The sequence below is a fragment of the Populus nigra genome, chromosome 12 (assembly GCF_951802175.1).
Source record: "Populus nigra chromosome 12, ddPopNigr1.1, whole genome shotgun sequence".
Classification (NCBI taxonomy): Eukaryota; Viridiplantae; Streptophyta; class Magnoliopsida; order Malpighiales; family Salicaceae; genus Populus; species Populus nigra.
In genome coordinates, this window is record NC_084863.1 from 6358555 (window position 1) to 6371535 (window position 12981).

A 12981-nucleotide genomic window follows, 5' to 3' on the forward strand; every position below is an offset into this window, starting at 1 on the left:
ATGGAGAAGACAAAAGATTATCCAATTGTGCGATGCTCACTACAATTTAAAATTAAGGTTATCGTTATTAGATTTGTGGTTTAAATTGAAATTACGTGGCATGTTTTAACTTGCCATGTGCATGAAGTTAGTATGAACCTTGTTACATTGATAAATATATTATTTGGTAGAATATGTTGAGATTTTTATTTAGCAATTTCAAGTTAGCTCTTCAAGGAACTGTGTAAAACAAGAATGCCATTAACTATTTTGCTAGTCTTTCCAGATCTCACAAGAATAGTTGCTCACGCTTCACTGTGGATACGAATTCGAATCCCAAGTGAAACTCGATTTGTCTACCCAAAACTTTTAAAGGTGCATTTTTTTTTTGTATTTATGAGGGAAAAATGTTGAATACCAATATGTAACAATACTTCAAACCCATTAAATAGGCACAATCTGGTTAGGTTAAATGTCACTTTTGTAATCATAGTATGATAAAACTTAATGTGAAGCTTGGTTAATTTGAGTAGGTAGGTAGTTAGTAGTTAGTATCACATCATTTTTAGTTATGGTAGAATTAGGAAAAAGTCCATCGGTTATAAATATAAAATGGAGTCCTTTTTCTTCAAGTATAGATTTGTCAACCTTGTGTTTATGACGATGTTCATTTTTGTGGTAGAAAGTGTAGTCACTACACCATTAAACAATTTTATCAACGAATTCATTCTGTCGGTGTGAGGCATGCAAATCATCGGTAAAAATGTTACCGACGACCTCACCGACGGAATATGTCCGTCGGAATACTAATCGTCGGTAATTTTTCATTCCATCGCCAATTCTGTTGGTAATTAAAAAAAACCAAACACAGATGCTATTACAAACGGCGAAGCGCACCAAAAAAAAATTCCCGCGAGAATTTTACCGATGGAATAATTCCGTCTGCATTTTCAACGGTAATTACCGATGGAATATCCGTCGGTAATTGTGGCATGGGTGGTAAATATTTCAAAACTCTCTGTCAAATACCGACAGAATCTATCCATTGGTAATAATAGTGGTAAATACCGACAGAATATATTAGTTGGTGATTGTGGCATGGGTGGTAATTTTTTTGCAACTCTCGGTAAAATACCGACGGCCTAGTTCCGTCTAGAAAGCCGTCGATATTTATTTAAAATATTTTTAAAAATTATTTATTAACAGTAAAAAAAATTAATAACCAAATAAATTTGTATTAAACATTAAAAATGTAAAAATAATGTTAAGTAATATTCATCCAAATATTCATTACAAATTTAATGTTTTTTTTAAATTAAACTAAAATAGCGGCGGAGCTGGAGGAGGAGGAGACTGGTTGTTCCCAGAACCATACGGTCAAAAAGGAGCTGCACATGTATCATCACTCATCTTTGATCTAATCTCCATTACCATTTGACGGATCTGATAATAATCCGTTGAGAGGCGTTTATATTGTTGTTTCAAGGCCATGAACTCCTCTGACTAGGTGCTCGATACTGATGGAGAGCTCCCAATGGTTGAGACACTACGGGTCGACCGCAAGTTTTCGATCGTAGTGTTGGAGAGCCTGTAGACCCGATTTTGATAGGGTCTATCAGATGATCCGACCTCCATTCACAAATCCGGATTTGGCCGTAGTGTTGGAGAGCCCATAGACTCGATTTTTATCGGGTCCATCAAACAATCCGACCTCCATCCACAAATCCGAATGGGTCGAATGATCGTCCTCATATATCTCTCTCAACCGACTATTATAGGTCTCTTGATTTTTTTTTAAAAATCATCATATTCAATTCAAGAAAATAATAACTTACAAAATAAAATGATTGAATGAACATACCATAAAGTGCTTAGCACGGTTGTCCACGTACTACTACACCCCCTTTTGACGGTCTTGACTCCACACATGCGTCTCTACAAATAGTTCTATTGGACTCGGCTCACATCCAATAGACATAGCCTGTTAGGAAAAAAAAGGTTGCAATTTAAATATATTTATAAGCAACAACAAATTAATTAACAATATATTTCATTTAAATTAATCTTACCATCCCCTTCGCATGTGTGCTGAACGGGACGGAGTTGCCAGTGTGCATGGTCATCGATCCATGAATTTGTCGGTTTCGGTTGCTGGCGCCAGACTGTGAGCATCATGAGAACCGCTCAGACGTCATGTGCTCAATATATGCCACCCATATATCTCTCAAGATGAATGGCGGTTTGAATTCCCGCCAAACCGCCACCTCATTCCATCATTCAAGACCGTTGTCCCTCGCATATCTTTTCGCTTTTTTTTTTGGTGTCATACTAAAAATCACGCAACGTACTTCCATAATAACTAATTAGAATTTAGAACATAAAATTATAAATCAAAAAATAAATATTATTTTCGATGTTACCTAGTTACCACATGATTCTCCCATACTTTCTTGACAACATTGTTATTCGCGCTATCTCACTCAAATTTATTCTGTGTATATAAATAATTCATTTAAAATAAAAATAGTATAAGATATGAAATTACAAAAATTATTTATTAAAAATAAACTGGAAATTAAAAGTTAACACCTACCCGAAATCGCTGAAACTAGGCATCGATATTAGGTCTCCACTTAGGATGTTTGGAGACCTGACTCCATTGAAACAATAAAATCTCCATCGACGATTTAAACGCCGATGTTATTGTCCTGACAGCCTCAATATTTGTGAACCTGAAATTAAATAAAATTAATAAAATATTAATTAGTTGTCCATAAATTATGTTATAAGTATATAAAAAAACTAAAACCTAAACAAACTTACATTGAGAGGTCATCTTTCCATTGTGCCTGGTAATTGCGGGTGAATTGACCCCGCTGTGAAGGCACACCGCCTTTGCACTGTGAAACCGCACTAGAAGAGGTAGCATCACAATTTGGCGCAGATGCCTCGCCGTGATCAGCACCTAGGGAGATGTCCTCCTCACTGCTAGAAGAACTAGCTGCAACCGTCTACTGATGACGTGCCGTAGATTTCATTCGACGCATCTACACAAATGTATACAAATAATTACATAATTAACTTTGATTATTTAAAAAAATTTCAGCAGCAACTCCTCTATACTGGAAACTACCCACAGTTTTCAAACCTACAATCTTTACAATAACCACAATCCAATTGACTCCAGCAACATCATATATACAACCTAACATCTATAGAAATTCAATCATTTAAAAAATTCGACAACACCTCCCATATATTAGAGACTACCCACAATTTTCATACCTACAACTATTGATAATTACACAAATATTGCAAAATCAACTCTATACAACCTAACATCTATAGAAATTCAACATCTATATATTTTCAACTAACATCAATACAAATTCATAAATAACAATTAAAATTAATCAAAATAATAAAAAACATAACAAACAATAATATCCTAAAATTAAGATAAACTAATTAAATTTAATTCTATGTTTCAATTAACATTCTAAACATAAATTCAACAATAACAATTATGACAATACAAACAATAATATCCTAAAATTAAGATAAACTAATTAAATTTAATTTTATATTTCAATTAATATTCTAAACATAAATTCAACAATAACAATTATGACAATACAAACAATAATATCCTAAAATTAAGATAGACTAATTAAATTTAATTCTATATTTCAATTAACATTGTAAACATAAATTCAACAATAACATTCTTTATTATGGCAATACAAACAATAATATCATAAAATTAAAGAACACTACACAACACATCCTAAACACACAACAAACAATACACAAAACTAAAGACCACTATATAAATTCAAAATAAGTTTAGGAATAAAAAATGTTCACCTTAATAGTATGTTAATTTTAAAATTTTATCTACAAGCAATACACAAAACAAAGAATACCAAAAAAATAATCATAATTAAAATAAAAAAATTAAAAAAATAGAAAGATAAAGAAAGAAGAATACATACCTTTTAATATGTTAAAAACAACCAACAAAACAATAAAACCTTTTGCAAAAACTTAATACAAACGGAGAGGAGAAAAATAGAAATGAAGAGCCGAGAAAAAAAGAACCAAGAAGGGGGGGAGGGTTTTATATTACAATATTTCCGACGGAACATTGAATAATATTTTTTTAGGCGGTGGCATTAAATTCTGTCAGTAATTAGTTGATATTCGCATAAAACAATTCGAAAAGCCCGCCAGATTTTTCAATCCGTCGGTAACTGCGTGTGTCAGAGCACGGGCACATAGGATTTGCCGAGTTCGTCGGCAAATCCATTGGTAACTGTGCCGACTGACCAGTTCGTCTGACAGGCGTGCACCAACCGTCGGGAATCCGTCGGTAATTCCATCAGTGATTATGGCAAAATGCCGTGATTTTTTTTCAACTCTCGGTATAATACCGACAGGTTCCATGCCATCAGTATAGTCGTCGGTAAAACTATCAATATTTTTATAGCTTCTGTTTGTATTTCTGTCTATCCTCCTGCACAAAATCTTGAATTGCAAACTTACAACACACACAATGTAATAACAAGAGCTGACAATTAAAGAAGAATAAATATTTCATGCTCCAAAATATCATCCTTAATATTACATTATAAAAATAAGGCTTTACAACATATTTAGTCAAAATTTTCATCTTCGTCCTCAATTGAATTGTCATCATCATTTTCATCGCACTCTTCAATGTGGTTATCATCTTCTTCATCAACATTCTTTAATCCACTAGAGTTTAAAACAACATTCAACTCCTTTATATCAACATCAATAAGACTATCATCGAAAACACGAAAATTCAAATTTTCTTCTAAGTCAATTGAATGAGCAACTCAGTATGGTTCAACCAACTCACTAGCTTGAAAGACTTCATCTATGACACTTGTGTCTTCGTTCTCATCATGAACAACATTGACACGACCTTTGGGTTTTGTTTTTAAAATGGATAACCAATCAACTCTTGATCGGTCCTTTCTAAAAGAAGAGGTGTATGTGTAATAAACTTGTTGACATTGCTTTATGAAAACAAAGACATCGTTTACATTGTGGTGTCTAGCTTTTGAGTTAATTTCAACGGGACCATAATGAGGATCTACTCTAATTCCTCTGTCAGTTGTGTCATACCAATAGCATTTGAATAAAAACACTATATTCTACTTGCTATGATATTGCAGTTCGATGACCTCTTCCAATCTACCGTAGTGGTCAACTTCAAGCTCATTAGAAGTCGATCCCTTAATACAAACACCGCTGTTATATGTCTTTCTTTTATTCCCATATTCTTCAGTATGAAAGACATATCCATTGACAAAATACTCGTTATAGCACTTGACTTTTCTTTCAGGGCCCAGGCTTAGTAAAGACAGGGAAATAGCAGCACTACCTCCCATTTGATAAACCTTATATATCAAATACAATAATAATTAATAAACGTATATTATGTAATATTGACATACAGTTAATTATATTGCAAGAGATAATGAGTTTGTGATAGGATTTACATGTGTTCTAAACCACGTGACAAATTGTTCGTCTTGTAATTGAAAGATCTAGGATTCAGTTAGCTGTGAGTTATTGGACAGTAAGTATCGTCGATGTTACCTGCAAGGTTGTTCCAAATTATATGAGTTTATGGTATCACAATATATAAATAGTACACTCTTTACAAAGTTCAAGTCGATCATCTACTTACTTAATAAAAGGTCTCAACTCATCACAGTTAAATAAGACATAATTGTGTGCTTGTCTGAACTCTATTTCAGACAAATATCTTCCCCTCACGACATTTTTAGGTGTGGGTCGTCCTAGATTAAAAATTATTAACAAGTTCCCATTTGAAGGCACTTCACTACCATCATCATGCCGTGGAACACGGTTGATCCTCATTCTTAAATGAGGTTCGAAATAGTATAAGATAAATGTTGAGATCTCCTCAACAATATAGGCCTCACACATTAACGCCTCAACATGTGCCTTATTCTTAACCCTTTTCTTAAGATTGAACAAGTACCTGTATATATATATATAATTAATAAAACATTATCAATTAAAAAATGAAAAAACATTTAATTATGAATTACATAGTAACAATAATATCTAACCTCTCGAATGGATACATCCATTTGTACTGGACCGGTCCTTCAACTTTTACCTCAAATAATAAATGTATGGGTAGATGCTCCATTGAGTCAAAAAAATGATGGAGGGAATATCATCTCAAGTTTGCATATTGTCTCGACGATATTCATTTCAAGCCTTTCAATGTGATCAACATTCAACTTGCTAGAGCATATATCTTTGAAGAAATGACTAATCTCCGTTAGTGCATCCCATATTTCCTTTGGCAACAAATCACAAAAAGCTAATGGGATGAGTGTTTGCATAAACACATGGCAGCCATGACTCTTCATTCCATATAATCTGCATTCCTTCGTATTAACTAGCCTTAATATGTTCGAGGCATGTCCATCGAGAAAACGCAGACTCTTAAGTCATTTGTACACTAGCAGTTGTGTGTTTTTTTGTAACACGAAGCTTGCTCTTGGTTTTGCGACCCGTGACCCATCACATATCAACTCCATATTTTTATGGTTACAGAATAATGCTACATCTAATCTAGCCTTGATGTTGTCCTTTGTCTTCCCCTTCACATCCATGACAATGTTGAAAATGTTCTCAAACATATTCTTTTCAATGTGCATGACATCAAGGTTATAGCGGAGAAGATTGGTCTTCCCATAAGGAAGCTCCCAAAAGATACTTCGCTTCACCCAATTATGGGTCAAACCAAAACCAAGAAACTTCTGCTTACCTGATTGGAGACCAAACACAATGTCATTGTACTCTGACACAACATTATGTAATTCTTCACCAGAAAGACACGGGGGTGTAACACCCTTTTCGACTCTGCCAACAAAGAAATCCTTTCTGTTCTTTCTGTACCTGTGATTCGGTGGCAAAAAACGATGGTGACAGTAAAAAAAAAGCTTTACCCCCGTTTGTTAGTGTGAATGCATTGTTGTTCTCCATATAGTATGGACATGTTAGTTTTCCATACGTGCTCCAACCAGAAACCATTCCATAAGCTGGGAAATCATTGATAGTCCACATCAAAGCCGCTCTCATAACAAAATTGTGTTCCCTCGAGATGTCATAAGTTAAAGCTCTAGAGGACCACAACTGCGCCAACTCATCAATCAACAGTCGAAGACAAACATATATATTCTGTCCCGGACTGCTCGGACCTAGTATAACCATAGATTAAAATATGAAATCTGGCCTCATACACATCCCTAGTGGCAAGTTATAAACTGTCAGTATAACCGACCAACAAGAATAAGGAGTAGCAAATGACTTGAGTGAGTTGAATCCGTCTGTACACAACCCAAGACACACGTTTGTTGATTCAACTAAAAAGTGAGGATGCATATTGTTAAAGTATTTATAGGCTTCGCCATCAGAAGGATGCACCATCACTCCATCAACCGCATGATGTGATTGGTGCCATGTCATGTGCTCAGCAGTCCTTGGTGATATGAATAACTTCTGCAGTCTAGGTGTGATTGGGAAGTATCTAAGTTTTTTATATGCCACGATTCTTTCCTCTACCAGTTCTAGGTTTGTAACGGGAATGCCCACATGTCATGCACTCGGTCTGCTCAACATTTTTAAGGTAGTGTAACATGTAGAAGTTAGGGCACATGTCAATTTTCTGGTATCCTAAATCGAAGGGTTTCATCATAGACTTGGCAGCATAGAAGTTCTCTTTCAGCCTGTTCCCTTCAGGTAAAATGCTTCTCGCCCATTCGATAATCTTATCATAATTGGCCTCACTCAACCCATGATCTGACTTGATGGTGAACACTTGTGCTACGATCGATAATTTACTGGGTTCGTGTAGCCATCTCATAATGATTCGTCAGAATCTTTCAACAGATCAAAAAACCTTGCTGCATCTACATTAGGTTCTTCTTCTACGATTAGGCATTCACTGACATTACCTTCACTCATTCTCATTGCATTCATAACCATGTTCTTGTAAGGATTACTGTTGTCATTTCCAACTTCATACATGTTGCTAGCACTAAAAGTTGACCCAGCCACCCTTTCTACCATGCTCTCATTAGGAATAAATAGTTCCCCGTGTGCATACCAACAAAGGTAATCCTCAATGAACCCTTTGGTTAGAAGATGCATCGTTACAACATCTTGATGCACAAACTTTTTATTTTTACACTTCCTACATGGACACCTAATACTGCCATCAGTAAAATTTCTCGGGATAAATGTTGTAAAATTAATAAAACCCTGAATCCCGTTACAATAATCCATCCTCCACAATCCTTGGGGTGAGTCCCGATACATCCATGAACGATTATCCATGACTTCTATCGAACCTCTATAAAATTATGACGACAACATATATTAATTAACTATGTTACATAAATAAACACAACAAAAATATTGGTTTGCCTCGGCATTATCCAACAAACTAAAAAAACACTTATGTTAAATATTCATTATCAATTATCAACTATCAATGTCCATACAAATTTATACATATATAAATTTACGGAAATCACAACTTCGCAATAGAATTAATAAAAATTAAAACAGACCCCGTTAAACAAGCTATTATTTATTTCATCACAACATATCTAATTCAGTGTAATTCAAACAAAGTTTCAACAATTTACAAACAAAAATAATTTTACAAAATCTAAAACAAATTATAACAACTACAAAATTATACATTCATACTACAAGGTTTTTTGACAAATAACAATCAAACAAGTACATACGTTAACAAAAAACATATACTAAAAAAATAATAAAATTCACATTTAAATGTTAAAACTAAAAAGGATAAATTTACTTATAAAAAATGATAAAATCCATAAGAACGGATGTTGTCACCACGTACAAAAGTATAAGAAACTTGAGTGTTTGTATTGAGAAGAGGGGGAGAGTTGGGATGGGTGGTTGGCTGCAGCTTGGGAGGGGAGAGATGGGATGGGGAAGAAGAAGGAGAAATAGAGTGTCGGCAGAGTGGGTATATATCGATTGTTACCGATGGAATCACCGATGGACATGTTCTGTCGGTGAGTCCGCCGATGACTATGCCACATCACTGTACGGAGATCCCGGTTTGAATCCCTCGGTCATTCCATCAATAAAATCATCTGAAAAAATCCACGTCATAACACTGTTGCAACTTTTCAAAAAAACTGTATAATCCATCGGTGATACGGTCGGTATATACCGACAAAATTTGAGATGGAATTATTTCTGTCGGTAATTCCGTTGGTTTTCGTCGATTTTTTGATAGTGGGTGTGGTGTATCCACAATTAATGATTGTTTGGAAAATATTAAAATGTTGGTTGAAGAATGTAAGACCCATATAATAATTGTGGTCCAACCATATAGGTTCATCAAAAGCATGTCATACCTACTTATTGAACATTGAAGACCGTTCAATTATCTCTTGACAAAAATATCCCTCCTCTCCTTGACATGCTTCTCATCATCTTCTTGTTTCCATCAATAGTTCACAATTTCTTCCATTGACCTCTTCCCGTCTTAAAACCTTTGTTACAGATGTCGTGTTTTTTTTTTACCACAAACAATTGTAAAACCCATAAAATAATATTTCAACAACAACCATCATCCTCGTCAAACAACTTTAAGTTTGATGAGAGAATTATAAAAGTTTTTATGTTATAAGTAGTTCATCTTATATATATATATATATATATATATATATATATATATATTAAATGTTCAATGTTGAAAAAAATTAATATCCTCTTTGATCATTTTATATCCACTACAATTTAAATTATTATTTTTAAATAACAACCATAAAAACAATTACAAAAACAAACACTCATATTAATTATTAATAGTCATAGCACATGCTGAATGGACATAAAAGGTAAATGTCGTACTAATATTAAAAAATAAAATTCAAACGAAACATACATAAATGATACGTGGTACATAGAAAATAAGAGTAAACAATTTAACTTATAAAGAAGATACGATTAACTTGGAATTTGCTCCACCACTAACTAGCTGTCCCTTTAGCATGCCTTCAAGCTCCTTGAAAAGTCTTTCCACAGCAGGAGCTGGCAAGCAAAATGGTACTACGATCCCATCTTCCCCTTTCTTATTTGTAAACGGAATATAAAAGCTTGCAAGTTCAGGGATGGCTTTTGCAGTACCAGCATATATAGCATTTCCCCATCCGAAATCTACCTTTTCAAGTCCCGCACGTCTCAAGTCCGAAACTATGTAGGTCCCTGGCACAGTAAAAAGAGGCCTTCCCTTGCTCACCAGCAAAGATGCTGTAGATCGCATGTGTTCCTCAGTCATGTCCGCCTTAGCCTTCCTTACCAACTCCAAAGCATATCCAATTGGCTTTTTCGAAAGTTCCCCTGCAGTTGCTACTGCTGCTAGAAGAAAAAAACCATTACCATAGTAACCTCTTGGTAATAACGGAGGATTAAATTTTTCACGCGCATTGACGAGGCAAATTACGCGCATTTCTTCATTAGGATCTAGTTGGAGGGCAATGGTCCGACATATCCAAAGACATGCCGTTAATATTTCGAAAGTAGAACAATGGCTGAGGTGAGGTGGGACCAATCTTCGAAGAGCAGTTATATCTGAAGGGCTAAAGAAAAATGAACAATGAACCAGATGATCATGTGTAAGAATTGAGCTCTTGGAGCCAGCTACCTCCTCGTACGCTCGGTGTCTGCATGTAACTCGAGGTGGGTCAGTTGCATTAAGGACATGTCTTTCCCACACTGGAGGAACAGAGGGGGCATTGGCTCCGCGGGCCATCTCACCCACCGCTGTCATGAATTGCTCTAATCCTGGGCCATCACTCATGGTATGGTTGAGGCGGAGGGCAAAGAGAAAACCACCACACTTGAGCCGTGACACCTGCCAATTTGCATAATAAATTACACAGCATATACCTAGATGATTGTTAGATGATTTGATGAGTGGATGTATAAGCGAATTATGCCTATTTGACTAGTGGATTGGAATTTTTAGATCATCAACACAAAGCAGGAGCATAATCTTAAACCTAATAAATATAACATCTATGATGTGACTTTTTCCTCCTCAACTTCCACTAACAAGAAAGATTACGATTTGAAATTAAAATTTTGAGATCATTTTTTTAATAAAATTTTGAAAGTAATTTTATAGTAACTATAACAACTACGAGAAAAAATATCGGAACATACAATTAATCATGGTAGGTTTCTCCAATATAATAGCTTATAATTTTGCTATCCATCTACTCTTATGATGGCTTGATAGACTTCGTACGTAGTGTTTGATACGCAGAAGGATTTCTAGCTCCCTCAATAATTTTTGCTGCCTAATAGGTGACACAGAAAAAGTCTTGGACCAGCGTAGTGGACAAAAATACAGAAAATTTACCTGAATAAGTAACAGAGGGCAGTTTAGCACCCCGCTAGAGCCAGGAACATCAAAGAGGAGCTCCTCCAAGCAAGGAAATGGAGGTTGAAGTGGATCACCAAACTGCTCAAGTGTAACATCAGCGTCAGCCTCTATAAACAAGATACCCTCGCCAGTGCATTCCACCATGAGCTTGCGGTTATGCCCTTCCCTCAGCCTGCCGGCAAATGGATAGTAAAACACTAATGTTTTAGCAATTGCCTCTCTGATGACCTTGACGGGGTCTTTCCCGTGCATTGAGGGATTGTGGCGATAAAATAGCATGAGTGGAATGTGGAATCGAAGGCCTTCTTGGTCATCAATGTCAGATAACAGTTTGAACTCATGTGGGGTGGGCTTCGCTGGTTTGATCAGCTCGGGTTCACGTCTGTGAACTTTGAAAACTAGAGAAGAGGGTGATGAAGCCATTGTGGTATAGAATGATTTTTGTGAAAAATAATGCCAACTAGCAAGTTATATATAGAAAAGGCTAAGAGTATATCGTGCAGTGATGCTTAATAAGCACAATTTAAGATTGTTAGATTTTGTGGTTTAAATTGAAATGACGTGGCATGTTTTGACAAGCCATGTTACATTGATAAATATATTATTTGGTTGTCAATTATTTGGTTGTCAAGTTAGCTCTTCAAGGATTATTGTCCTTAATTAATCTATTTTGATGTATGTTTTTCGATAGATTCGTTGATCTCTTTATTATGTTTTATTTATGGTGCAAAATTCTTCTTACAAACCATCTAATAGATGATATAATGGTAAAAATTTAGGATTAAAAAGTTTACTCTCCTTATAATTTAAGATTTGAATCATATAATTGCTAATATAATAATAACTAGAATGTTATATATTTATTAATATTAATTTTAGATCATAGTAAATGTATTAATTCTCGTGGGATTAGTGAATTCTTAACTGTTGACCTGGCAGAAGCATGCAAGAATACAAATATAAGCATGCAACATGTTTTAATCTTTTTTTCTTTTTTTTCCACGAGAGATGGTGATGTTTTCGTATAGATTCGGTGCTCTTTTTATCACCTCATTTGCGGTGGTTATGATTGGTTCAAGAAGATAAGGTGGAACACAGTGTATTTATTGCTGAGAAATTGGCTTAAAAATCTATTTTTTACCCTTTTTTTTTTGCAAAAAACTACAAATAGACCATAAAAACTTCCTTAAACAACCTACCAACCCAAACATCATGAAGTCACTTACAAAAAAAAAAAAACAAATATCTATTAATTAATTTATTTTCTATATATATATATTATTAAAGTAGGACCATGCCCTCGATTAAATATCTGCCTTGGATGTTTAGGAACGCCACCAACCTCTCTTTCTCCTCCAACCAAGAAAGTTTGCCTCTTTTTTTTTTTCTTTTAAAATCTCCGTAGTCATTTGCATGCAGAATTCGTTATGGATGCAAATTTAAAAAATAGCATTAATATAGGTCATACTAGACTCATTTCAACCCAC

At 34.9% G+C, this 12981-nt stretch overlaps 1 protein-coding gene across 1 annotated transcript; it reads right to left on the bottom strand.

Moving 5' to 3' along the window:
• Positions 1-9932: 9932 nt before the first annotated feature.
• On the bottom strand, positions 9933-11967 carry LOC133669304 (benzyl alcohol O-benzoyltransferase-like). Its single transcript, XM_062089392.1, has 2 exons — positions 11471-11967; positions 9933-10960 (listed from the first exon to the last, which is right to left on the bottom strand). Exons 1-2 carry the CDS (start codon positions 11915-11917, stop codon positions 10037-10039), a joined length of 1371 nt encoding a protein of 456 aa, XP_061945376.1. The 5' UTR covers positions 11918-11967; the 3' UTR covers positions 9933-10036.
• Positions 11968-12981: the final 1014 nt, after the last annotated feature.

Coding starts and splice junctions, on each gene's coding strand:
- LOC133669304 (XM_062089392.1), bottom strand. CDS start 11,917: ATGGCTTCATCACCCTCTTCTCTAGTTTTCAAAGTTCACAGACGTGAA. Junction 10,961..11,470: donor GCCCTCTGTTACTTATTCAG/GTAAATTTTCTG, acceptor GCAAATTGGCAG/GTGTCACGGCTCAAGTGTGG.